This window comes from Lontra canadensis, unplaced genomic scaffold (genome assembly GCF_010015895.1).
Source record: "Lontra canadensis isolate GAN:19392208 unplaced genomic scaffold, GSC_riverotter_1.0 scaffold35, whole genome shotgun sequence".
NCBI lineage: Eukaryota > Metazoa > Chordata > Mammalia > Carnivora > Mustelidae > Lontra > Lontra canadensis.
The window spans coordinates 1,561,882-1,588,499 of NW_022631029.1; the positions used below are offsets into that span (position 1 = coordinate 1,561,882).

At 52.4% G+C, this 26,618-nt stretch overlaps 1 protein-coding gene across 4 annotated transcripts; it reads left to right on the plus strand.

The window, feature by feature from the left end:
• The first annotated feature begins 3,043 nt into the window (after positions 1–3,043).
• On the plus strand, positions 3,044–24,743 carry TPM4 (tropomyosin 4). 4 transcript variants are annotated; one of them, XM_032867528.1, is made up of 9 exons: positions 3,044–3,202; positions 8,947–9,072; positions 13,381–13,514; positions 15,487–15,604; positions 16,084–16,154; positions 17,087–17,162; positions 18,990–19,052; positions 19,138–19,207; positions 20,245–20,511. In XM_032867528.1, the coding sequence occupies exons 1-9, from the start codon at positions 3,089–3,091 to the stop codon at positions 20,325–20,327; spliced, it is 855 nt and encodes a 284-aa protein (XP_032723419.1). In that variant the 5' UTR covers positions 3,044–3,088; the 3' UTR covers positions 20,328–20,511. The 4 variants fall into 4 exon arrangements, with proteins under 4 accessions (XP_032723419.1, XP_032723418.1, XP_032723421.1 ...); XM_032867527.1 differs by lacking the exon at positions 20,245–20,511 and adding an exon at positions 23,289–24,743 and having other exon boundaries at positions 3,055–3,202; XM_032867530.1 differs by lacking the exons at positions 3,044–3,202; positions 8,947–9,072 and adding an exon at positions 9,369–9,605.
• The last annotated feature ends 1,875 nt before the right edge of the window (positions 24,744–26,618 follow it).

The window sequence follows — 26,618 nt, forward strand, 5'->3', positions numbered from 1 at the left end:
CTTGGGTTGCCTCCCAATTAAATTACTTGCCCTTGAATTCTTGCCTCAGCATCTCCTTCTGGGGGAGCCCAACCTAAGACAGCAGTCCGCCCTATTATAATGAATGCCGTAACTGTTTGCAGCTATTGGTCATTTCTCTCCCTGGGCTGAGTCAGGTTCACCACCATGTCTTCTAAGCCCATATGGCGCCTGGCATGTAGTAGATGCTCAGTAAATGACCCCAAGTCTCATGGGTGTGAGGTGGCCACAATGACAGTGGTCACTACACTCACCACCATCCTCCAATCCCACTGTCGGGAGGGGAGTTCACTCCTTCTGAGCTATAAATGGCAGCTTCCACCCCCCTCATGCCCCACAGCCTGGACAGCTGGGCCAGGGCCTCCAGGAGCCCTAGATGACCCTTCCAGCCCTGGTCAGCATTCCTCAGGTGTCTCTGGGGCAGATACACAGAGAGGGCACAAGTCCCGAGGCTGCAGGGCAGGGAGCACAGCTGGGCTCTAACACCATTCCTAGCCTCCTTCTCCCCTCCCCAGCATCAGATTCCACCTCTGGGAGCTCCTTGAGCAAGAGGACATTCCAGCGACAAGGGTCTACCCTACAAGGCCACCGAGCTAGGGGGCAGCTCCTGAGGGAGGGATCCCTTTCCTGACCTGGTGGTGTCAGGCCTGGAATTAGCCACACCACCTGCGGTAAGGCTGGTTCGAGGGACTCCCAGGAGGCAGGGGGAGAGGGGTACGGGAGGAGGGAGATGACCTCTGATGACTCCATCTGAGACAGTCAGAGAATGGGAGAGGAAGGGCAGAAAGACATGGCAGAGTGTCTTAGGACGTCTCTCCAGCTCTGTCTAGGGGCAGCTGGGTCAGGTTCCAGTTCTGCCATTCACAAGCTGGGTGACCCGGGTGAGTGGCTCTGGGCCTCAGCTTCCTCCTCTATAAATGGGAATAAACCTGTTCTTCTAGGTCTTAGGGTTCAGGGAGACTGAAATGAGATGCTCTGAGTGGAGTGCTCAGGATGGCACCGGGCACAGCACTTCATTATCTGTCCCCAGTCTTTCAGTCATCACTGACATTCTTCAAGATGCAAGCATGATGGTCTGCTTGATCCTAGGAGGAAACCGGATCTGCACAGCCAGGACGTGGTGGGGGTGGGATAAGGGAGAGAGATGGAGACAGAGTTGGGGAGAGATCTGGGCCAAGTCCCCTTGATTCCTGAGTGTGGGGAGAAGCCAATGTTGTTGGAGCATGAGAAAAGTTCCAGAATGTCCTCTTTGCTACTGTTTGGGCCCCCATGCTGATGGGGGAGGGAGAGGATTTCTCAATGTGACAAAGAAAAGGAAGCTGGTTTGGGGGGGGGGGCAGAAGGAAGCAGGGACTCTTTATCTGGGCCAGACACCCGTGCTCCCCAGTGGTGCTGGCCACCGACCCGTCCCTCTTTATCCCAGTCCTTCTGTGGTCTTGGGCAGGAAACATGGAAACCTTACTCCTACTTCATCCCACATAGAAGCTTTGATGTTGGGGCTGGGGGTCCAGCTGTCTAGCAGTCCAGGAGAGCTTTCTGGAGGAGGAGCCTTCTGATCTGGACTTTAAAGGATGACTAGTTTCCTAGTTGGAGAAGGAGGAGGGGCGTGGGGTTGTGTGTGTGAATGCGTGCGAGAGAGCGTGTGAATGTATAGGGGCAATTGTTCACTTTAATTAACAAGGGTTCTCTGATCTTCTGGAGGCCAGGTACTCAGGGGCCACAGACATGACTGATGCACAGGCCTGCCCCAAAGCAGCTCATAACCAAATAACGGTTGTTTCATAACCAAATAACGGTAATGGTAGGACATGCCATGTTCTGAGCATGGGCCATGGGGGCTCAGCACGGGAAAGCTCTCTGTGTTCATCACACGAAAGAATGAGTGACTACACCTTTCTGAAGGCAGATTGCTGGAGGACAGAGGGGCAGCGTAACGGGACAGCTGGGGGTACCCTACCTGCAAAGGCCTGGAGGTGGAGAAAGCACAGCCCAGCCTGGGAAACACCGTTGGGGAGAGTTGGGGAGGGAGCAACGGACAGGAGTCTGAGTGACAAGCTGAGCTAAGGCTACCTCCTGTTCCAGTGGTGTTGGGGAGCCACAGACAGGCGCTGAGCGGGGAAGGGAGGGTGTGCCATCTCAGGATGGCATCAGGGCCTGGTCTGGGCCTGTCTTGGGCTCCAAGGATTTCCAAGAGGTGATCCAGGTCAATCTCACCCTAGTGGTGCCTGCCTTCGGGAGCAGGGAAGAGGACAGAGAGACAGACACGAGGAGACAGATAGAAAGAAGGACAGGGGGAACCTGAAAGGATAGACAGAGAGACAGACAGACAAAGAGATATAGAGAGAGTCCAAGAGAACAAGACCAAAAGAGACAGGGAGACAGGGAAATTAACACATGGAAAGGTGGAGAGACACAGAGACAGGTACAGAGAGATGGAGAGAGACAGAGACAGAAACAGAGAGGGACAGAGGGACACTCATCAGAAAGGAGATGGAGGGAGAAGACGTTGAGTCAGAGACTCAACAGAAAGAGAGGGGTAGCCCAGGGAGCCCCTGGGACAGAGCGGGAAATGGAGGGAAGACCAGAGGGGAGGAGAAGGGAGGACCGGCGCCTCCTCACCCCACCTCGCCCCTACGCTACACCCACACCCAAGCCCTCTTCTGTGCTCCCCAGCACAGATGGGGAAATTGAGGCTGGCTGAAAGGCCACCAGGTTCCTCCTCCTGAGCCAGCGCTGTGCCCATATGCCCACCAGGGACCTGTGTCACCAGATTAAAAATGGAAACGGGTTGGGCTTTTTCTTTTTTTTTTTTTTCCCCCTTGAGAAAATCCTAGGCCCAAATAAGGCGAAGGCTGCGGGCGGCTGGTGAGCTGGCCAAGTCCTCCTGAGCAAGCGAGTGGTGGCTGGCCCGGCGGCCTGGGCTTGGGCCTCCTCCAGGTCTCGCCTGGCAGCGGGGCGGTGCGCCCAGGAGCCTATAAGGGCCTTGCCCCCACCTGGCTGCTCACTCGGCCCGGCCTGTCGAGCAGTCCCCTCCGCAGAGCCCTCTGTGCCCGTGCCCCACTGCCCAGCCATGGAGGCCATCAAGAAGAAGATGCAGATGCTGAAGCTGGACAAGGAGAACGCCATCGACCGGGCAGAGCAGGCAGAGTCCGATAAGAAAGCCGCTGAGGAGAAGTGCAAGCAGGTGAGGGGCCGTCTGCCAGGCCAGGTGTGGCTGCCCAGTGCCCTCTCCGGGCTACTCCTGCGCCGGACGCCAGGCTCTGGGATCCAAGGTGGAAGTTCCAGAAACCTTGGTGCCTGGAGTCAGGGCAGGGACCAGGTGACACTCTGGCTGAGAGTGAGGGGACCATTGTCTTTCCAGGGTCCCTGAGCTGGGAGAGAGAGGCAACCATCACCCCACAGCACCAGGATGAGCAAAGTGAGAGAGAGAGAGAGAGAGAGAGAGAGCAAGCGAGCACGTTTGGGCAAGGGAGAGGTGTTTGTGAGCGCCTGGATGTGTGCGCAAGCTGGGAGTATGTGTAGGGGTGTTGGGATGAATGGATAAGCGTGGGGCGTGTGTAGTAGATGGGGTGTTTGGTTGATGCCGTGTCTGAGAGTGTATTTGTGTGCTTGGGCATTCTGTGTGTGCACAGGTGGTGCGCATGTGTGTGTGTGTTTGGGCTGGACAGAGCGCAAATGGGTAAAGGCGTCTGTGACAATGAGTGTGTGCAGACCGAGGCACGAGTGTGTGCTTGTTGGAAAGTGGGGATGCGGAGTCTGGATGTGTTGGGGCGTTTGCGAGGGCGTCGGTGCTGGTATCACTATGGGCCTGTGTGTAGCGAGGAGAGGCTGGCTGTGTGTGTGTGTGTGTGTGTGTGTGTGTGTGTGTGCGCTCATGCCAAAGCTGACATGGCAGCAATGGAATGTGTGTGTCAGGGTGAGCGTGTGTGTGTCGAGGTGAGTGTACTTGTATTGGCGTGTGTGTGCTTGTCGGGTGATTGTTCCTGCCGAGTGTGTGTGTGTGTGTGTGTGGTGTGTGTGTGTGTACCTTAGTGTGCAGGTGAGTGTGGCAGTGCTCAGGTACCCGTGTACACATAGACGCATGTACGCGTGTGTGTAGTGGTGAGGGTGGCAGTGCCGAGCTGTGTGTGAGTGTGAGAACCCTGTCCCCGTGTCAGGACAGACTCAGGTCGGACTGTGCCGGAAGGGTGGCCGAGTGTGGGTATGTCGTGGGGCCAGCTGTGTCCGGCTGCTGGGGCAACTGGGTGAGAGTCAAGACTGGGCAGTTGGAGATTTGGGGGTGAACCTGAGGATCTCAATGCATCCCTGCATATCTCCGGTGCCCCTGACATCCCTGCCAGGAGCCCAGAGGGGAGAGTTGGGGTGCTAGTGGCAGGCGGAGGCCTTAGACCTAGAGCTCTGGAGACAAGTTGGAAAAAGGCTCCGGCAACTGGGTACACCGGAGGCTAATGCAACTGGTGGGCAGAGGCCTGGGCTGGGCAGTCCCAAGGCCATGGTCTGGAGCAGAGCAGAAGTCAGCTGTCTGGGTGGCTAGATCAGCCAGTGGGAGGAAGGAAGGGGGTTCTGCTCTCTCTGTAGCACCCTGCCCCCCACAGGACTCATTGGCACCCCCGGGGTTAACCACCCAGCCCTCAGGAACGTCAGGGTCTAGGATAAACCGTGGGAGCCGCCCAGGACAGCGACACTCTGTGCCTAGCCCAGCCCAGCCCATATGCCAGGCCAGCTTGGATGGTAAAAAGATCAGGCTCTGAGCTCAGACTGGCTGTGTTCACAGCTGGGGCACTGAGCCCCATGGAGCAAAGGTCTTCACGGGTCTGGGCCTCAGTGGCCCCATGTTTGAGATAGGAAAGTGACAGCAGGACTTCCCTCATGGCCATGGAAGGATTAGAGGTGACTGCAGGTGGAGCCCTTGTCTCTGGTGCAGAGTAAGCACTCAATAAAAGCAGGATTATTTCCTCCCTGCCCTCCGCCCTACTTCCCCAGTGGGCCTCCCCATCCCCCAGCATCCCAGGGCTTCCCTGGGAGCCTGTGACACATTCTCAGAGGCCAGCCCCACCCCAGCACTCCCTGCAACCTCCCTTCCTCCTTCCTCCCTGGCAGACACAGACACCCATCTTGTGCTGGCCCCGAGCTGCCCACTTCCATCCATTATTCAACCCTTGCCATGAGAGACTCGGCTAGGGATTCAGAGAAAAGCAAGTTTATGGCTCTAATTTTCACTAAGGTGTGAGTGACTGATACAGTCTCCCAAGGCAGACACACATTCAAAAGGGAAGGCTTCTCAAAGCCTTCAGCCCGCCCCCCAGTACGGCCAAAAAGGCAGGGACAGGTTTTCTGGCCTCCAGCTGTGTTGTCATTCTGCTCTTGTTCTTCCATGAAGCCACCCCCTGGGGTGGACTTGTGCTTGAATCCAGGCTGGATCTTCTAACTTTGACTCAGGACACATTGCTCCTTCTCTCTGAACCCTCAGTCTCGTTATCTGTGACATGGGGGCATGGGCTACCTTCTGACAGCCAGGCATAACCCAAGATTCCAGAGGCCCAAAGCAGAGGCCACATTCCAAAGGGGCCAATGGCCTGTCCCGCCTAGGAACGGAGGCAGGATGCCATGAGGGTCTTGACTTACCTGGAGTGCCTCTCACTTCAGGAGGCCAGAGTGTGGGTCCTGGAGCCAGCCTGCCCCTTGGGGACCCCCACAGCAAAGTCTCCATTCTAGGCCCTGTTTGTCCAGTGTGAAAACAGGACCAGGAGGCCCCGCCCTCCCACTTCCTGCCCGCTCCCCTCCCAGGGCAGTGACATCCGCCACAACTGGCCTTTGACCCCCACATCCTGCCTCAGCCCTGTCCTCAGGCCCCATTTACAGGGACTAAGGTGTGCAGTCCATGACCTTCCCAGCCATTTTACAGGCAGGAAAACTGAGGCCCAGAGAAGGAAGTGACTTGTCAGAGACCAGAGCCAGGTCCAGAGCCAGGGCAAGGAACCCGATGTGTGTCAGTCTTATTGATTTTTCATACCTGGCTTCAACCACTGAAGGGTGTGGGGTGTGTCACTGATTCATTGTGCAAACTTCCCTTGGACTTCTTCAGTGAGGACTGAACCTAGCCCCATACTGGGTGATGCTGGGGCTTGGCTCAGGGTGACCTCAGCCTGGCCCAACTCTGGAGGAGTCCAGGCTGGGAGAGACAGAGCCAAACATGGAGGGATGCTCCCTGCCTCAGCAGACAGGACTGGGCCAAAGGGAGGGACAGGGACTGGGGCGGGGGGGCGGGGCGGAGGTCCAAGGCCATGGTGAGGCTCTGCCCAGGGCAGCAGGGCGGGCTTCCCCGGGGGGAGTGGGCATTGTTGCTGGGTGTGGAAGGTCAGTGGGAAGCCAGTGAGCAGTGGGCGTGTGTAACCTAGAAGTCAAGCAAACCAGCTTTAGAATCGGTCTGATGAGGATTCAAATCCCCTGTCTTATGGCCAGGGGCAAGTCCCTTTCTCATGCTAGGACTCAGTTTACCATTCCGTGACATGCAGCTTCAGTGAGACGGCACGTGTCCTGTGCCTGGCACTTTCTAAATGCTTCATAGCCCTCGAACCACGTGATCCCAGTCCCCACCCCTTGTTGTCCAAACCTTGCCAGAAAATGTCATGAAAAACCCACCCATCTTTACACCTGGATGAGCCCAAAGCTGCAGAACTTGCTCTCACTCTGTCATGTTAAGACAGCACTGTGCTGGGCACATAGTTGGCACCTAGTAAATGCTGTACCCCAGAGATCCTTCCAGAAGGATGTCAGGTGAACACTGGGTCACGCTGACCTGCCTTTAAGAAAACTGGCTCATTTTCTTGGTTAAGGCAGAAGTTTCACAGCAGCTGCTGGGGCACTCAGAAATCACCACGACAAGGTTTCCATTTTGCAGATGAGAAGACTGAGGCCAGAAAAGGGGTCATACAGCTGGGATTTGGGGCCAGGCATCTAGACTTATTGCCTAGTAAGGTCAAGATCAGGCCCTGGGGAGCCTGACATAGGCTTGAGCTGTTGTCACCCTCCTCCTCCTCTGAGCCCCCACTCCCCTCCCCATTCCCTAGCTCAGCAGTAGGACTCAGTGGCCTTGAAGACAGGACAGGAGGCCTTTTAAGAATTTGCATGGAGGGACACCTGGGTGGTGTACTTGGTTAAGTGTCAGACTCTTGGTTTTGGCTCAGGTTGTGTTCTCAGGGTTCTGTGATCGAGCCCCATGTTGGGCTCTGCACTCAAGGTGGAATCTGCTTAGAATTCTCTCTCCTTCTCCCTGTGCCCCTCTCACTTATGCGCTCTCTCTTTCTCTCTCTCTCTCTCTCAAATAAATAAATAAATCTTAAAAAAAAAAAAACCCACAAAGATTTTGCACAGGGGCAAACACACACACACAGAGAGCATCTGGCACATTTTGCACTTCATCTGAGGGGTGAGTGTGTAACCCAGATCAGATTCAGAGCTTGACCTAGAAGCCACATCAGCTTCTATAACATACCTTCTTCGGGAAGTTATAGAAAAGAGGGAAGTCAGAAGGGGACGAAGGAAAGCAAGACTGGCACAAGGGCGTGTCCAGAAGTGGGTTCAAATCCTGTGCTGGGGGATCTTGGAGAAAGTCAGTCGACCTCTCCGGGCTTCCTGCTGGGAAGGGGAAACAGGAGGATGAAGCAGGGCCCCAGGGAGGGCTGCTAGCTCATGCTGGGAGCATGGACTAAACCAGGGGGTCAAACTACCAGAGACACAAGTCAGATAAAAACATGAGCTGGACTGACCCAGCTTGGACCAGAATTCAGGGCAGGGGAGGGAGCCTGGAGGTGACAGAGAAAGCTTCCTGAACTGACTCTTGACCAGTGCAGTGGAGGGCGATGGAGAGGTGAGGGGGTCTGTGGTTTGTATCCTGTAGATCTGAGCTCTTCAAGCTAGGAGGGCCAAGAGAGGGGCAAGGCTCCCAGGATAAACATAAAGAACGGAAAACTTAGAGAATGTGGGGGACATTTTTATTAAAATGAACATAAGCCAGAGGTGCAGCAATTTTAAAGATTTAACCTTAGCCTTCAAAGAAAGTGGTCTTTGAGGGTTAGCTCTCTTCTAGCAGGCCCCCCAAGTACAGGAGAGGGACAGGCCTGAGCCCTTCAACCTTTCAGAGTTTTTGTTTTATTTTGTTTGAGACCGAGCATGGGACAGGGGTGGGGGCAAGGGGCAGAGGTACAGGGAGAGAGAGAGAGAATCTTAAGTAGGCTCCACACAGCGACAGCCGGGCTCGGGGCTCCATCTCACTACCCTGAGTTCATGACCCTGAGATCATGACCTGAGCCAAAATGAAGAATCAGAGGCTTAATCTACTGAGCCCCCCACCCCAACCCCCCCACCACTGGGTACCCCAAACTTTCAGAGTATTTTGTGGGAAAGTCAGAGAACCGCTCTCTTGGGCAATGGGGAGCCATGGCAGTTCAAGGCAGGAGCAGGGCAAGCATACATTTAGAAAGTTTCTCTGGCTGCCAGTGTAGGAGGCAGGACTAGAGAGGGACAGGCTGGGGTTTGGGGGAAGGTCTGGGCCCAGGGTATAAGACTCCTATTTCTGCTTAGCTCGGGATCCCCAGGAGCCCGCACCCCTGAAACTGAGATGCAAAACTGAAATGTGTTTCTGGGAAGCCTGTCGGGACTTGTTTCCCAAAAGCCGTAATCCATTCTGAAAGAGTATCCGGGACACCCCCCCCCCAAAGATAACCATACACAGCTGATACCAAGAGATGGGAAGGTGAAAATCACATTAACAGGTGGCATTTGAGGGGTGCACGGTATGGTTATCCCTGTTTTGCAGATGAGGCAACTGAGGCCCAGAGAGACAGAGGGCTCTTGTCAATGTGGGAGACGCCCCAGCGCCACGGGTACGTGGGCCCCAGGCTGACACGTCCCCCCATCTGTCCCCAGGTGGAAGAGGAGCTGACGCACCTCCAGAAGAAGCTGAAGGGGACGGAGGATGAGCTGGACAAATACTCCGAGGACCTGAAAGACGCCCAGGAGAAGCTGGAGCTCACGGAAAAGAAAGCCTCCGACGTACGTGCACAGTAATGGGGGCGCCCGCGGCTGGGCCAGGCGGGAGCCCCGGGGCCGGGCGGGCGGGCAGCGCCAGAGGAAGAGGAGGAGGAAGAGGAGAAGGCGGTGCCTCCCGGCGCTTTCTCCAAATAAGTCCCGAAAAGGGGCACTTTCCAGCAGCTGTGGCCAGCGGTGCCGACGTCAGGCCCTCCCCCAGCGGTGCTGACGTCGGCGGCCGGGCCAGGTGACCTCATCGCCCCGACGGCGGCCCGGCCGGGGGCGGGGAGAGGCGGGGGCGGCCCCGGCGCAGGCAAAGGATCCGGGGCCGGGGCGCGGCTGGTGCAGCTTTCGCCGGAGCCGAGCCGAGCCGAGCGCCCGCCGCTGCCCGCCGCCCGCTGCGTGCGCCTCCGCGCCCCCGCGCCATGGCCGGCCTCAACTCCCTGGAGGCGGTGAAACGCAAGATCCAGGCCTTGCAGCAGCAGGCGGACGAGGCGGAGGACCGCGCGCAGGGCCTGCAGCGGGAGCTGGACGGCGAGCGCGAGCGGCGCGAGAAAGTGAGAGCCCGCGCCCGGGTCCCGCGCCCCGGCATCCCCGGGCCCAGCGCGCGCTCCTTTCTCCCCTTCTCCCCGCGCCGCCCGCTTCCCGCGCTCCCCGCCCGCTCTGGGCGGCCGCTACCGGGTTTCCCCGGGCCCCCCCCCATTAGCCCGCCTTCGTGCGCTTTGGCCTGGCGGCTCCCCGATCGCGGACTCGCAGCCCCCTCCCGCGGGCGGGCTGAGACCCCCTTTCTCCGCGGTCATCCTCTTTCCCCAGCCTGGGACGGGGGAGGGGGCGCCGCATCCGGATCGGGCGTGGCCGGCCGAGCGGGTAATGGGGGGATGGGGCCGAGGAGGACGCAGGATCCTGGAGTGGGGAGGGGGTTGTGTAGGGCGCCGCACTGCCATCTGACTCCGGGCTGGCGCCGGGGTCCTGGGCGGGGGTGGGGGTGGGGGGGTGGGGGGCGCCTGGACCTTGGAGCGGGAAGTGAGAGTGGAAACATTGAGCTTCCATTGTCTGGGGTTGGACTAGCCGACGCGGACTCGGGGAGGGGGGCGTCGCACTTTCTCCCCTCTCACGCGGCTTCCCGGCTCCAGCTGAACTTTCCCAGCTGTTCCCAGGGGCGCGGCGGCGACGTGTCTGCTCCTGGCGGGGGGCGGAAGTTCAGCCCGGAGCGGCCGGCCTTTCCCTCCCCAGCTGGTCCCGGCGGGAACAACCGCCGAGCTGCGGCCGCGGGACCCCGCCTTTCTCCAAAAGAACTTAGGAATGTTAGCTCGGGGTTCTCGACCCGACATGGTTTGGTGTGCCTCAGCTCCATGCTGCGCGGCCTGAGACAGATAATGGGGCCGGTGAAGGAGGGCTCTCTTCGCCCTCCCTCGGTCCTCGGACTGCCCCTTGGGGCAGGACACATGGTGGCAACTCCTGGGGCTGGAGAGAGATCCGCATTCTAACGCCGTCTCCTACCACTTGGTACTTAACCCCTAGTGCCGTGTCTCTGCATTTGTAAAGTAGCCGTGACAATAGTGCCAACCCCCTATGATAGCTGGGAGGGTCTGGGGAGTAATGGCACATAGTAGGTGCTCAATTCATGGTTGTTTTTCCTCCCCTCCCAGTCACCTCAGAAGAGCTCACAGTCTAACGGGTGTGAGGGGTACAAATAAGTCTGGATAGCATTGCAGAGGGGTTCAGTGTTCTGTTGTGGGAGCAGGAGAGGGGAGTAGCCCCCCTTCCCTCTTGGGGTAGGCTTAAAAATGGAAGTCCATCATTTATTATTATAGAATAAGGATTTGCTGGGAGAAGGGCCCTGGGTGTGCAAGAAAGTTGGGGGAGACCGTGAAGCCCCAGGGCCCGGGAAAGCTGGAGTGTTGAGGCTGAGGGTGGGGATCCCAGAAGTGGAAAAGATGCCCTGGGTGTTGACAAGTCTGGAGAAGAGCCCCAACACCGCCCCAGTCTTGGCCTGAGTGGAAGCATTTGGTCTGTCAGGGCTGCTCTGGCGTTGAGGAGGCCTCAGAAACCTGTGCAAGCCTCAAACAGTAGCTGGTTTGGCCTCTTTCACACAAGGAACCGGCAGAACCCTCCCTCTGATCTCATCCCAAGTCATCTCGCTGGAGGACAATTACTTCTGCTTAAAAATGACCCTCAGTCTCAAGCCAAGACTTAGGAGTAGGACAGTCCAGTGGAAAGGAAGGATGTTTTTGGAAAGTTGTGGACTTCTTAAAAAGTTTGCTTTTCAAAGCATGCTCCTCTTGGTCAGAATGGGGAAGTCTGAAGAAAGTACTCAGGCAAAGGAACTGAGCCCAGAGAGGGAGAAAAAAAAACCCTTTCTCAGTCTCTTGTGGAGAAAGCCAAGAGCCGGCGTGTGGCAGACTTCTGGGTCTGCCTCCCAACAGCTGGTTTCGTTTAGATTTTTGTGTGATTAACCGACATCTTCCTGTTCCTTTGCCACATGTATCTAGCAAGCCTCTTTTACCTTATAAGGGAAATCCTTTGTAGAGTGTAGAAGCTTTGATTGCAGGAAGGGGTGGGGCCCAAAATGACTAGCAGTGACTAGCAGTTTTTCAAAAATACATATATATGTATGCACGGATATAGTCATGTGTATCAGCGTTCTTTCAATTCCAGACAGTTGAAAATGTGCCAGAGCGTGGTTATCAGGATTCAGAATTCCCCACAGAAGGAAAGGCTCACTTTCATTTTTTAAAGACAACTCATGAATAAAGTACCTTTGTATGATCTTAAAAATCAATACCTTGACTGCTAATGGGGATGGGGTTTCTTGGGGGTGGTGGGGTGATGGAAATGTTCCAGAATTAGGTAGTGGTGTTGGTTAGGCAGTTTTGCTAATGTACTAACTATTGGGGGAGGGGGGAAATCAATTCTTGCCCCTGTTGCTGAAGGAGTTAAAATTCGTGTTATTAAAAAGAATAAAAGGCACCCACTCGTTGGGAGGAGGAGGGTGAATTTCTTAAAATAGTTCACCAGTGGTTTTAATGTAGTCTCCAGATTGGTATTTCAGAGGAAGTGGCGATCAGAAACACCTGTGGGAGTTTTCCCTCCATCTGCTGCTTAAGACCCTGGAGCTGAGCACAGTTTTCTGAGTCACTGAGTTTTTCAGCATCTCTAGTCTCATTCTTTTACTCCTTTTTTCTTTTTTTTTCTGTATAAATTCAGGGGGTAGGGGAGGGAGCGGTTTCCTACTAATTTTTACGGCCTCCCCCAACTCAGAGATTGTCTCGATAGGAAGAAGCCAGTGTAGCTTTACACTATCTTCCCTCGGTTGAGTCAAATCTCACCAACTCCTCAGTATTTCTTGCTGAGGGTGGCTGACCTCAGAGCCCCCACAGGACTCTGCAGGATAGACTCAGCCGGGGAAGAGCTGTGGGCTGGGGTTCCTGAAGCTGTTTTCTCACCAGTTCTGTGACACTGAATGGAACGACTGCCCCTAGCTGGACCTCTCTGCTTCCTGTTGTAAAATACCGGAGGATTAAGTGAGGTGAAATCATGGGACTTCCCACCTGGCACGTACAATGCCACACCCTCAGTTACCGTCTCCCCCATGCTGGGGCTGGGATGGGGGCACTCAGAGCAGTGAAGCAGCCTGCCCAATGCCACCCGGCTACAAATGAGCAAAACGGGGTTTCTGACCGAGCGCTTTTTGAGCCCAGAGATCCTGCTTTTATGTCCACCGCCTTATTACCTTCCTCGTAGGTGCAAATACCTTGAAAAGCCAATATCACCGTTCAGACATCCCTTCCATGCCCATAAATCTCTCCTTACTTAAATCTTTTTGTCCCATCCTCTCTGGGCCAGGCTTAGTTCAGGGTGGTGTTCTGAGGGTGCTGTCCCCCTTCCCCACGTTGTGTGGCCAACATTTAACTGAGGGTTCCATACTCTTAAATTTATCTTACTGTTAAGGTGACTGGGAGCAGAGCTTTTTATATGCCAGGGTAAGTCAGGGCACTTGGTGGCCCAGTTCTCTAGGAATCCCAGAGAGGCCAGCACTGTCTTCTCCCAGGCACTCTTCCATGTTGACTTGACTGCCTGTCCTCCACTGGGATACACACCTTTGTCATTGAGTGGTGGAAGTTCCCGGACATTTTCGGAGGAAGATCATATGGAAAATTCATGTTCTCCAGATGAGAGCATGAATTCCTTTCTGCCTGCATTCTTGGGTGGACTTTCTTGGGCAGGGGCAGATGGGGGAAGCGTGTTAATAGAGGGAAGGATGCCATGTGACTTGGGGATGCTGGGGTGGCCTTTCACTTCTTAACCTGGCTGCGCCTCTGACCTCCCCAGGCCGAAGGGGATGTGGCAGCTCTCAATCGACGCATCCAGCTTGTTGAGGAGGAGCTGGACAGGGCCCAGGAGCGACTGGCCACGGCCCTGCAGAAGCTGGAGGAGGCTGAAAAGGCCGCGGATGAGAGTGAGAGGTAAGGATGCTTCAGGCTTGGAGGCATCTGCTTCTCAGCAGTGGGCGTGGCGCCGGGTGGCTGACCTCCCAGAGCCGGGATGGACTGTAGGAGAACTCCCAACAGGCAGAGAAAATTGACAAATGGGTCAGTGTAAGCCTGCAAGGACAATTGTCCCTGACCACCCATTTGCAGACGGCTGCTTTGCAGATTCTGTGAGAGCTGCTGTGCATCTTGCTGGTGTTCTCAGAGTATCAAGTTCCCGGGTGAAGGGAGAGGAGGTCGGGAGATGGAAACTTGGAATGGGGCATCTGCACGGATGATCGATCTTTAAGGCAGCTGGACAGTGACAGCTGTATGTCAGGGACACTCACAGAGCAGCACCATTAGTAGACTGGGAATTGACAGCACTCCTCACCTCGGGGGCATGCACTCTGCCTTCGGGCCTCCGGCGGGATGCTCTGTCCTTAGGCGCAGGATAATTCATGCCTTGGCACAGGCTCTGGAGGACTGAGGGCAGATTGTGTCATTCACAGAAGCAGCCGTCTCTCTGTGGTGGTGGTAAATGGGCTCCTTGTGTGGGGACGGTGTGGGCCCGGCCAGTGGTCATTGTGTATCTAGCCGGCGATCACACCAGGACTCTCATTTCGCCCGTCCACCACCGGTTCCTGGTATAAGCTCTTCTGAAGGATTAATTTCTGATTATGCTCTGGTGAGATGAAAAACCAACCCGGGAATCTTGGAGGCTGACTTTGCCAGTTGCCCATGCGGGACATTTCTTCCCGTGCAGCGTGGAACAGCCTGTACCGGGGAGGGCATCAGCCCAGCAGACGCTTCCTGGTCATCACAAGTTGCTCTTGGCTGTGCCTGGGGCCTGGATTAGTTGCTGCCCGTATTCACAGGCAGACCAGGCTGGCCAGACGTCTCACCTCTAGGACCTCACCAAACCCAGAAAGCCTGGGAAGGCCCCTCACGTCTCTGTGTCGTACCACCAGAGCCCTTTGGTGATGCCCTTGTTGGGAGACAGCTAGCTTTGGTAGAAAGAATTCTCTGCTTGGGAACTGGAGGTCTGGATTCCAGTCCTTCCACGGCCCCTCCCTTCGGGTTGGGCAAGTCACCTGGGCCTTTCTAGTTGTTGCAAAGGTTTCCCAAGCTTGCTTCTGTGCTGAGGTTAAAGCTTTGTACAGGTGTGAAGGTGTCTTGACAGCAAGCGAGGGATGCTAGTGACGTATTTATTAAGCAACAAGACGTGTATGGTGCTCCAGTCTGGGCAAGCATGACACACATCAGTACGTTATCCTGGGTTGGCATCTTGGAATGGTCTTACTCGTGCATTCCAAGCAGTGCAGGCCAAAGCCAGCTGCCCTGTAGATATCCAGCCGTCCCCAGACACTGTCCTCTCCAGACTTGACCTGTCCACTTCGGTTCAGCTCCTCCTTACCCCTCACCTTGTGGGTACCTGCCTCTTACCTGGTCTTCCCACGGCAGTGCCTTTATCTTTCTGGTTTCCGTTCCCTCCTGCTTCTGAAACCCTCCTGTGGTTCCCTGTGTTCCCTTCTGGAAAGCCTGCCGTGACACGTACACACCTTCTCCCCCAGCGCAGTAGAATCCATCATTCCCACAGCCAGGCTGGCCCACGCGGTAACTGTCACAGTACAAGTACTTCTCAATACTAGTTAGGGAGAGGCCGTATAGGATGGGAGCACGGACCCTGGAGCCAGATCACCAGGGTCTGAATCCCAGTTCTGCCACGTATGAGCTTCGCAACCCTGAGCAAGTTACTTGGCCTCTCTGTGCTTCCGTTTCTTCCTCTGTCAAGTGCCTCATAGGGCAGCTGTGAAGTTGAAGGTGAAGGGGAAGTGAAAGAGAGCTGCTCTACGGCTTCCTCTTTGGAGCATGGTTCTTGGAGAGGAGTTTGGATGAGCTGACATGTGGAGGTGTGTGATGAGCGGTAGCCCGTGTGCGGAGGTAATGACGAGGTTGTTCCTTGCAGGGGAATGAAGGTGATAGAAAACCGGGCCATGAAAGACGAGGAGAAGATGGAGATACAGGAGATGCAGCTCAAAGAGGCCAAGCACATCGCTGAGGAGGCCGACCGCAAATATGAGGAGGTGAGTGGGGCTGGCAGAGGGCAGCCGCAGGAAGTGGGGAGGAAATGGATCTGTGATAGGGAGAGCCCCGGGGCCGCCTAAAGGAAGCTTTTGGTTAGTTCAGCTGTCCTTCTGGGTCCACATCTGTTCTTGCAGACACAGCTGCTTGGTCAGGAAACCGTATCTTCCACAATGCCAGCAAGGCCCGGGGAATTCTGCGACACTTGTCTAACTTAGTGGGGAGACCAACTGATCGGATCACTTTTTGTCCCACAGCTGGGTGTTTTGGCTAAAATTGGGAATCATGGGTCTTCAGACCATGAAAGCTCAGTGGCTTTCCTGCTGGCCTCCGTGGTTGGTTTCCCCTCCCGCCTGCCTCATTCCTGGGGCCCAGGTGCTCGCAGATGATCTGGGCGCAGCCTTGCTGTCTCCAAGGGTCAGGGGGGCGGCATCCTCCTACCTGTCGTTGTTGGGTCTCAGTCAGTCCTTTCCATCTGCAGGTGGCTCGTAAGTTGGTCATCCTGGAGGGCGAGCTGGAGCGGGCGGAGGAGCGTGCGGAGGTGTCTGAACTGTGAGTGGCAGAGCAGGACGGAGAGGGGATCCCGCTTGGCTCCGGGCGCCGAGCTGGCGGGAGCTGGCATGTTGGGACTTGACCCGGACTCTTCAAGGCCTCTGCTCAAGTGAATGGGCACCTGGGACTCCCAGCGGAGCCCTCCCTCTTCGCCGCCGTGGCTGACAAGAGAGTGTCCTTTGGTTCTCACTGCCTACGGGCTCACCCTTCCCACAGAGGTATTGGGAAATAGCAGGGAGACGGGCCCTAGCAGAGAAGCCCGGAAATCCTATTCTTCCAGAGAGGGTATCTCAGGAGGCTGTGCCTTCTTAAGGGAACACTTCCCTGCAGAAAGCGGGCTTCCCTGTCAGCAGTTTCTGCCTTGTCTTGATGTCATCGTTCGCCTGCGTCGCCTTCCTGGGTGGGCGTGGCAGGCAGGAAGTGAAAAGCCAGCCCACAGTCCCGCAAGCTCCGCACGCACAAAAAGCCTCTCCCCCTCGGCCTTGGATGAGGGATCCAGCTCCGTGGAGCATCCTAAGATGCCGAGAGAGGATCCAGTTTCGCAGATCCATTCAGAGCTTGCATCCTCGAGCGTCGGCTGCAAACCAATTGCTATCTCCCGGCCTCCTGCGTTCCATTTCATCCTTACACCTTCCGCAGGTAGCCTCCTCAGTCACAGATTTCACAAGTCCCTGTTGCCTCACCCTTGGCTAGCGCCCAGGAGCACTTTACACAAACCTTCCAAACACTCCTCGGCCGTGGCCGTCTTTGCCAGGCACCGTGGGGTCTGGATAAGGGCACAGCACTACAGCTCAGCAAGAAGCCATTAACATTTTTCCCCACATTCCTTCCGGGGGCCCTAGGCATCGTGGATTCCTCTGCTGGAAAGCTTTCAGGGGAATTGCCTGCTCTAAGCGGGGGACAGGACATAAATTTCTTTTGTCTCTGCGCAGGAAATGTGGTGACCTAGAAGAAGAGCTCAAGAATGTCACCAACAATCTGAAATCGCTCGAGGCCGCATCTGAAAAGGTTGGTGGTCGGCTTGGCGCTGGCAATTTGCTGGGCTTTCTTTCCTTCCCCTCACGGTGCACAGGAGTTCGAGCCGGGGCGTCAGGGAGCTGACCTCTGTTTGCTAACGGTGGCTTTGGTGCCCAGTAGCATGATTTTCCGCCCCCAACAAAAAGAGACGTCCAGTGGCTATAGTTCCTTCTTCTGTGCGGTCTTTGCACTATTTTTTTTTTTTTTTAAGATTTTATTTATTTATTTGACAGGCAGAGATCACAAGTAGAGAGAGAGGCAGGCAGAGAGAGAGAGAGGAAGGGAAGAAGGCTCCCTGCTGAGCAGAGAGCCCGATTCAAGGACCCCGGGATCATGACCTGAGCTGAAGGCAGAGGCTTTAACCCACTGAGCCACCCAGGCGCCCCATGCACCGTCTTTTATCTCCGCCATCAAGGAGGGTGGAAAGGGAATGTGAGATTCATACCTGGTCAGCCTCCTCTTAGGGAGATCTGAACCTAACTGTGTACAGAGCCTCACTCTCAGATGAATCCCTTGAATCCTCCAGAAATACACTCTAAAAGGCCGGGCAGCAGATAGGAGACACAGATTCGGGCTTTTTAGATTGAAATAGTACCCAAAGCAGTCATTACCGGGGAGAAGCACGTGAGGAGCAATGTACGCCCTCTTCCGTGGCCTGCCCTGTGAATTCGCCGTCCTCGCTTCCTCCCTCTCCCCACCTCCTGCTGCGCTCCAGGTGCATTGAACACCCAGGTTAGGGGTTTCCTGACGGTGTAGCCCCACTACTTCTTTTCCTATCATGATGGCTGATCACATTTGTCCTAATTCATTAAGGACATGCCTTCCTTGCTAGATGGCAAGTTTAGGGACAGGGACTATATCTGTCTTGTTCAGAGCTATGTCATTAGTATTCATAGGGATATGAGGATATTTGATGAGCAGACGTGGCTCTCACGTGCATGCCACATTAGCTCACGTGGGCATGCCAAGTGCGGTCCAAGGCCATGGGGGTAGACCTTACAGTGATAATATGGCTTCTGCTCTGCAAGGCTCAGAGTGTAGTTGAGTAGAAGACGCTGACCCAGTAATAACGTGCTTGGAGACTTCAACAGAGGGACTTTGGAAAGCTGGGGAATGTGTCACGAGGAGGTGACATTTACAAGGGCTGTAGAGCAGGAAGAAGGCCTGGAGCTCGAATTCCAGAGTCTGGTTCCAGTCGGTCACAGTGAGGGCACTTCACAACCATGGGACCCCCGACCAACGACTTAACCTGTCTGTGACTCTCCTCCTCATCTGTAAAATGGGATTGAGGATATCTAGCCAGCTAGTGAGCGGCCGTAAGGTCAGCTGATACTAATCCGAGTTGAACCCTGCAAGACAAAAATCATTTCTGACGGGTAGTCAGTGGGGGACGGAACATCCCGTGCTTGGGGGGGGGCCTAAGGCTGGGAGACTAGAGAGTGCACGGAACGTGTTTGGGAAAGGTGGTGGGGAGCGGGGTTGGAAACATCAGGCCGGCTGTGGAGGGCTCCACGTGGCACGTGTTTCCATTCAGCTCTCTGCTCCGTCCTCATCACAGTGTCCTCTCAAGTTATGCAGCCCAGACCTTCAGCTCGGTGCCACCCCAGAGGCCTCCAGTGCAGACCCTCTGGAATGTTGGGCCCATTGCTTCTACCTGGAAAGGTGCCGCCTCCACTTTGCTTCTTGGCCACGTTTGTAGTGCTTCAAGCACCTGCTTTTCTCTAAGGAACAGAGAACCTACATTCTTCTGTGTGTTTTGGTTTTTCTGTCCTCTTTTTTTTTTTTTTTTTTAAAGTACTGTTTTGGTTTCTCCCACAGTATTCTGAAAAGGAGGATAAATATGAAGAAGAAATCAAACTTTTGTCTGACAAACTGAAAGAGGTGAGCGCGATTGTGCCTTGCTAGTTCCGGGTTCTCTCAAGGCTGGTCTCGAAGCCCTCATAGTGAGGCCTCTCTTTCCTTCTAGGCTGAGACCCGGGCTGAATTTGCAGAAAGAACGGTTGCAAAACTGGAAAAGACAATTGATGACCTGGAAGGTATGAAACTGCCATCTGCTTACGCTTGCTCTGCCTCGCGCTTTGTGACAGTCCACTGAGGGGGGAAGGAGTCTGTGGAGGGCTGAGCTGGGCTTTGTTCACCCTAGGAAAGTGAAGTACAGAGTGAGGGCACATCTGAAGGTCTGGGGCACTGGAACAAGACAGTGCAAGTCCGATGCAGACCGGGGTGGCCATTTTTCAGGAAGTAAAAGCTCTCGGCTTAATTGGCTCCACATATGAATACAGAGACCCAAATATGGCTGATTTTGTTTGAAAAAGCCTTTAGAATTTCCTTCAATGTGCTCATTCCTGAGAGATGCCTTGCATTTTTAAAATGCCTTCCATTTTTACAGAAGCTCTCTCCCAGAGAGCTCAGAGCTTATCACAGTAGGAGAAAACTGAATACAGAGAATGTAGAGACTGAATAAAGACTCCTGTCTGCAAGTCTGGTGCCCACATAGCCCAGAATCTCTTGAAGAGTTCCAACTGTAAAAAGAAAAAAAAAAAAAGGAATTCTGTCCCGTGTTCTTCATAAAATAAGCAGGAAATTCTAGTATCTTTGGATTCAAACAAAAAATCTCCTAAAACCGTCTGTCTCACTCAGAAAGGGTGCCAGCCTTATTCCTCAGACCATGTGTCCCAGTGTTTGGTTTAGGAGGCGAGGTTTCCGTATAAGGGAAAATACCCCATTCCAAAGTATAACCTTTGGACTGGGTGACATCACTGCAAGTCAGAAATAACCTGGGGCAGGGGGTTGGGGGCAGAAGCTGTGTCCATTTCTAGTCCCCCTTCTTTTAAAGGTTTCTTATGGCTGACTCCCCGCAGAGCCTCAAAGCACTTAGAAACCACTCTGTCGATCTTTTGCTTCCTCATCTGTTTTTACGTAAGACACAACTTTCTTCTGGTTCATACTTTGTTTTCTCACTTTTTTTTTTCTCCCTCTCATTGTTCATCTGTGGCACTCCATTCCGACCCTCTCATTCTGTTCCCTGTACCTCTTCTTCTGAACTCTCTCCCTGGGGACCTCCGCCCTCTAGACGAGCTATATGCTCAGAAGCTCAAGTACAAAGCTATCAGCGAGGAACTGGACCATGCTCTCAACGACATGACCTCTCTCTAAGAGGGAGCTGGGGTGCCGTCCTATGTCCTAGCAATACCGAAGTTGGCCTTCTCACTGTGGTGCCTACACTTCCCGTGGGCTTCTAGAAGCTCGTTTCCTGCCTCCTGGTTTGGTCTTTCAAGCCTTCCTCTGCTGTGTCTGTGACTGTGTGACTGAAATAAAGACAGGCGCTCCTTGTGCCCAGGCCCTCATTTTCATTTCCTTCACTTGCTGCTTTTGAGCCGTAGCTGTGATGCCCTTGACGGTGGCTACAACAGAAAGTGGGTGGTTCAGATGGGGAGCTCATTTCAAAAGGAAAATGATGCCCACGTGATTCTTTGTGCCTATATGAAAACAAAAGCCAATTTGGCATGAGCTCTCAAAAATGTGCTAGCTAACTATATCTGCATGCCAATAGCAGTTTTTCCTTAAATAGAAATTGTTTTTGAATGGAGACTCATCCAGCCTCTTAAGGAGCTTGATAGAGTCAGCAGAACTTGCAAAAACTGGCAGGCTTCTGTCTAAAGAGAGGCTCGTCTTGAATGGAGTTTGACCTACGGTTTCAAAAAGCGGCAGTGGTATTCTGGTCTCCTTTTACTTCCTTTTCGCATTTGTTTTCTGTGTTACCCTCTGAGAGTGGTCTCCGGGGTTGCCTGTGTCTTCACTCTTCGTGGAACATCTATCCAGCCCTGGGTCTTGGGAGGAAGTTCACCAGTGAGCCTCACCTCTATCCTCTGCCCTTAGAAAACAACTACACAAGGGATGAAAACGCATCCCATTAGCAGGGAAAGGGGGTGGAAGCTGCTGGAAAGTCAGACAGAGATGATTCATTCCCGAGTTCCAAAGTTGCCTGAGATGGTAACAGCTATCTCCTCATACTTAAATTTAACTCGAATCAAGAACCTTGCTTTGGTTTGGTGAGAACTCTTAAAGTTACCCTGTGGGTATTAAGAGATAATGTATATACTGACCAAAAGCTCGTAGATTTTTCCACAAGAAGCCAAATTTTAAATATTTTATCTACTCTCCCCTGCCCCCCACTACCACCACCACCACCACCATAAATTATCCCAGAAACACTGCCATTTTGATGTCCACCTATGTCTTCTAGACTGCCCCCGTGAACCTGAGAGCAGCATGGAGATCTCCAATTAGAGCAACAATTTTTGGTTACTGTAGCTTTATTTTTCCTCATCCTGTAATTTTATTCAGGTGGGAACCTCTGTCCCAGTTCTCTATATTCATGCCTCCCAAATCCATCTCCCGCCAACTATTCACAGCCTTCCAACCTCAGCCTTTCCCTGGTTTCCTGACTCCCGTCCACTGTGAACTCTTGCATAAACCACTCCCCCCACACACGGCCATACTCAGGACTGTGGAAACGCTGAGCTATGAAGGGGCGGGTGTTTTATGTTTGCTCACTATATTTGTTCCTGGGATTTTTCCAGATGTAGGTGGCCTCCACCCTTTGAAATAACTGCAGCCCTACTTATCCAGTCATTCCACTTAACTAAGCCCCTAAGTGGAACTTCATTTACAGAGATTTGGGCTAACGTGACCTCCGACCACCTGTTGATGGTCTAGGGGCCTGTCACACTTCTCGAGGACAATTGATACCTTAAGGGAAAGGCGTTTTTTTGTTTTGTTTTGTTTTTCTCTTAGATCTAATACAAAGTAGACACCAGGGAATCCAAGTGGCAAGGTGACATGTGGTCAGGATTTGTAGTGGGGAGACCTGGGTTTGAATCTCAGCCCTGTGGGACCTTGTACAAGCAGCTTAGCTTTTCTGCAAAACAGAAGTGGTGGCTCCGTCCGTGAGGCGTAGGGGAGACCACGGAGTGGGTACTGTCCATCCACATTAGTCAGGCCCACGTCGCTTGCTGTTCTTTTCTGTCACAGAATCCGCCCGATCATAGCGAGACCTGATATTTTTCAGTGCCTCGTGAGATGAAAGGTTGAGCAGTTCTACTTGAAAGACTGCCATCTTTGCAATCATTTTTTTTTTCTTTCTGAAAATTTCCAAGCTGATCCTATCACAGTTTATGAGGCATTTTGCTTTCCTCCAGTGTTTTAATGATTTTTGACCTCGTCTCTTATCGGCCATCACTCACGGCAAACCAGTTCTGTCTTGATCGCTGTTGTGCCTAGCCCTAAATGGCATCTCACTTTTTCGGTTTTTGAAAATTTATTTTATCAGCCTGGTCACTTAATAACTCACCTGTAGTCTGACTTAGATTTTCAGTCATGCTGCGTTTATCTGGGGTTTGACTCCATGGCTATGGACGCACAGACACAATAACACGATTATGCCTGGAATTTCAATGGCCGTTCCCAAAACCTCCGAAGAAAAAATGGATTTCAGGATTTTAATTTCCTACCATAGGCTAATTAACTGGCCTTAGGTGGGGAATGTATTGTTTCCCATATCTACGACTATGTTTTTGTGTGCGTAGCACTTCCTGAGTTCTGAAGCACCTCTCATTTGTTCCTTATGGTAATCCGCATGCCCTGCATTTCTGTTTTTATCCTTGACAGATGGGGAAACCGAGACTTAGCAAGGTTAAATGGCATATTTCGGTGGTACTACTGGGGTTTAAGTCCAGGTGTTCCAACTCTAGACTGCCAGATTTAACAAATGAAAACATAGGACACCCAGTTAAATTTGAATTTCAGATAGGCAATGAGTAATTTTTTGGCATAAGTGTATCTCATGCAACATTTGGGATATACTTGTCCTAAAAAAGTATTTGTTGCTTACTTGAAATTCAAACTTAATTGAAGACTCTGTAGTTTATCTTGCAACCCTGACTCCCATATTTGATACTTGATCTCTGTTATTCCCTGGTATTCTGCGATAATTAAAATGTAAAGTACTTTCTCTGTTATGACTTCACTCTGACAGTTTGTGGAGTTTAGAAACCTTTTCCTCCTTAACAAAGATGCTTATTAATTTCTTTTTCCCCCACTCTTAATCCTCACCAGAAAAACTTGCCCAGGCCAAAGAAGAGAATGTGGGCTTACATCAGACACTGGATCAGACACTAAACGAACTTAACTGTATATAACCAAAACAGAAGAGTCTTGTTCCAACAGAAACTCCAGAGCTCCGTATCTTTCTCTTCTCTTGTAAGAAGTTTCTTTTGCCATTGAAATCTTCGCTTTGCTGGAAATGTCAAGCAAATTATGAATATATGACCAAATATTTTGTATCAGAGAAGCTTTGAGCACCAGTTAAATCTAATTCCTTCCTTTTTTCAAAAGGCACCAGCTTTTTCAGCTCTATTTTTATCCTTAAGTTGCATTTATTCATAAGGTAGGCAGGGTATTTTATATTGAGCATACTCTCTTAAGACTGAGGGCATTTGGTTCCTGGGAAAATGGACAACCCTATACTTTTCAAAAACAACTCCAGTATCTAGTCATGGGTCAGCTTAAAAGGCTGAAGAATGTATAACTTTCTGGGCCATTGTTGGTCACATGACAGGTAACCAGGGACCATAACATTAAAATATGGGTAGGGATTTTCCATCCAGAGCAAAAAAAAAAAAAAAAAAAAGGCCAGGGGGAGGGGGTTGGCTTTGTGGAAGTCTTAAACCATAGACAGATTAACCTAATCATCTTGGCTCTTTCCCACACTCTACCATGCAGAACAAACATCTGAGCAGTCAGCATGAGAATGCTTGGGACGTAATCATATTACCCCAATATTTTCTGGATAGATCCTTGATATTAGGCTCTTCTTCATGTTTCTTTCATTCTAAAGTTGTTCTCTGAGGAGCAGATAGCTTATTGCAATAATGATCTGTGCTTGTCTGCTGTGATCGGAGACCATCTCCTCAGCAGGAATGAATGTGGTAGAATTCAGTCTTATTCAGAGAAGTCTTATCAAGAAGACCACTAGCCATCAGTAACTGAGCAGTTGTTAACAAATACTGGGCGGAAGGGACCTCTCTGACAGCAAAGTAGAGATAAAGTAATCGGCCTAGCTTCATCTCCTTTATACTTCAGCGAATGGCAAACTGAAGATTTACTTATGTAGGACTTTAATTCCTTCTTCAGGACCAAGTTAATAAAAGACCAAGAAACTCCTGATTAAACTGGATATGGAGTATTTTGTAGGCAGGGCTGCACATTTTGGCTTTGTTATATTTCTGCTTTCTTGGTTAACATCTCAGAGCTGAAACATTCCACATTCCCCAGCAGTGTGGGGGCCAACTCAAGTTTACAATTCTGATAAAATCACCCTGCTTCTAGCTTATTCAAGTCCTCTACCCCTCACTCCTATTTATTAAGCATCACACTACCCAGAAGGTACACTAGCAAATTGTGCAATTGAATAAAATCCACACTTTCCATTTAGATTCTTGCAACTGTATCATATGTAATAGTATCACTTTTTCTACATTTTGGTCAAATAAATTTTTACATAAACTATAATTTGTGTGAACTTCAGAATCTGTTTGGGGGAACACTGAAGGTACTCTGGTTCAATGAATGCTGATTGGATGGGAGGGAAAGATAACTGTGCCAAGATCATTAACAAATGTTACTTGCTTTATACCATGACTTCATATGAGGATTATGATCTCTGTATTCAGGTGAGAGCACTTTGCCTCAGTAATTCAAAAACTCCTGTCCTTGGTTATACCCAGTCCTGCCTGACCCAGGCTGTTAAGAGTAACTAGGATTTGAATAGATGAGAGGGAAAATGGTCTCTGCTGCTTGAGTCAGGAAAGCCCAAGGCCTGGATATATAAAGGAAGGAAGTAGGAATGTTGAAAAGTAAGCTGGGTCCATAGCAATGAGAGCCTGAACTTAATTTGGTCAGGAGTGGAGAGTCACTGAAGACTAATCAAAGAAACACATTAGGAAGATCCACTTAGTCATTTTCAGGAGGGACTAGAGTAGGAGTAGACTAGAGGCAGTAAGGCCAGTTAAGAGGATGTTTCCATTAATCCCAGGTAGTGCTTGCCATGGAATGAAAAGAAGTGATCTGGAGGAAGTAATCTTAAAACAGCTGACCGGCTGGCAGGTATCTTAAAGAAGAAAGCGTCAAAGATGACTGCAGTTTCACTACCTGAATTGCTCTGATACCTGCCTCAAGATCTGATCTTGGGGAAGTGGGGTAGGGAATCAAAAAGAGAAATGAAAGCCTTAAAACATTAATGTCATATGCAAACAATTTTTGTCACCAAGTACAATTAAAAACATTTTCTTCATATTCAACATTTAGCTGATGCTGTGAGCTTGTTTAGATGGTAGATGCAGGGACTACCAATGACTACAATTCCTTCTCTAAGGGCCCTCCCTAGACTGAAGCTCGTTCTGTCCCTCTGGCCCACCACCTTGGGCTGTAATCCAATCTCAGGATACTGTTACAGTCAATCCCATGCCTCAGCACCTAACAAGTGTTGGATGTTTGGTAAACTGATCTCAGATCTCTGGGAGTTCCCAGTCCCATGATGTGCAACACAGGGTGAGTTTAGGGCCAGATTGTGAAGGCCTGATCCTGACAGACCCTGGATGGGTACTGCGTGTTTTAGAATGACCACACTGCAGGGTAAAATCTAGATTAGAGAACAGAATAGTCAGGAAGACCAGTGGAGAGGACAAGGTTCAACCACCAAGATATGCGGGGATGAAAGAACAATGTCAACGATGGCTTCGGTTTCACTCATAAGGTAACTCGGGCCAGGCTAGTTTGAGTAGAAGTTGCCGCGTTCAGTTGCGGACAGGTCGAAGTACATCTGCCAGATGCAGAAAGCGGCTGGACACAAGGGTGGCCGGGCTATGGGTTTCCTTAAGGAATCACCTGTGCGCGGATACACTAGCAGCCACAGGAGTGAATTATCTCCCCCAGAGTGCGAGCAGACCTGGGACCACGGGGAACTCCTAAAGGACACGCGGAGACCCCGAAAGTCTGCAATGCAATCTGAGAAGCAGGCCCCGGAGGGGAGGCGTAGGCGACAGAAGAAACAGTAGAATGCGGAGTGTCCCAAAAAGGGGCCAGTGGCACCGACGACGACGCGGACGTGGCTCTGCCTTAAGCTCTCCCTACCGGAGCCAGATGCGCGCAGTGGTCTGCGGAGGGACGGAGGAGCGGCGGCCAGGGCCACCAGTCTAGACGCTTCTCCGACGCCCTGCCGGCGGCGTGGCCCACCCCGGACCCGCAGGAAACGCTGGTGATCTCCGGCCTCCGAAGCCTGCGCATCCGACCGCAGACCCAACTTTCCATCCTGGAGTCTGGGAAAATCACTGAAGCTCTGGCCTCGGGTTGCTCACCACAAAAAGGCAGGAAACGCAATACCGACCC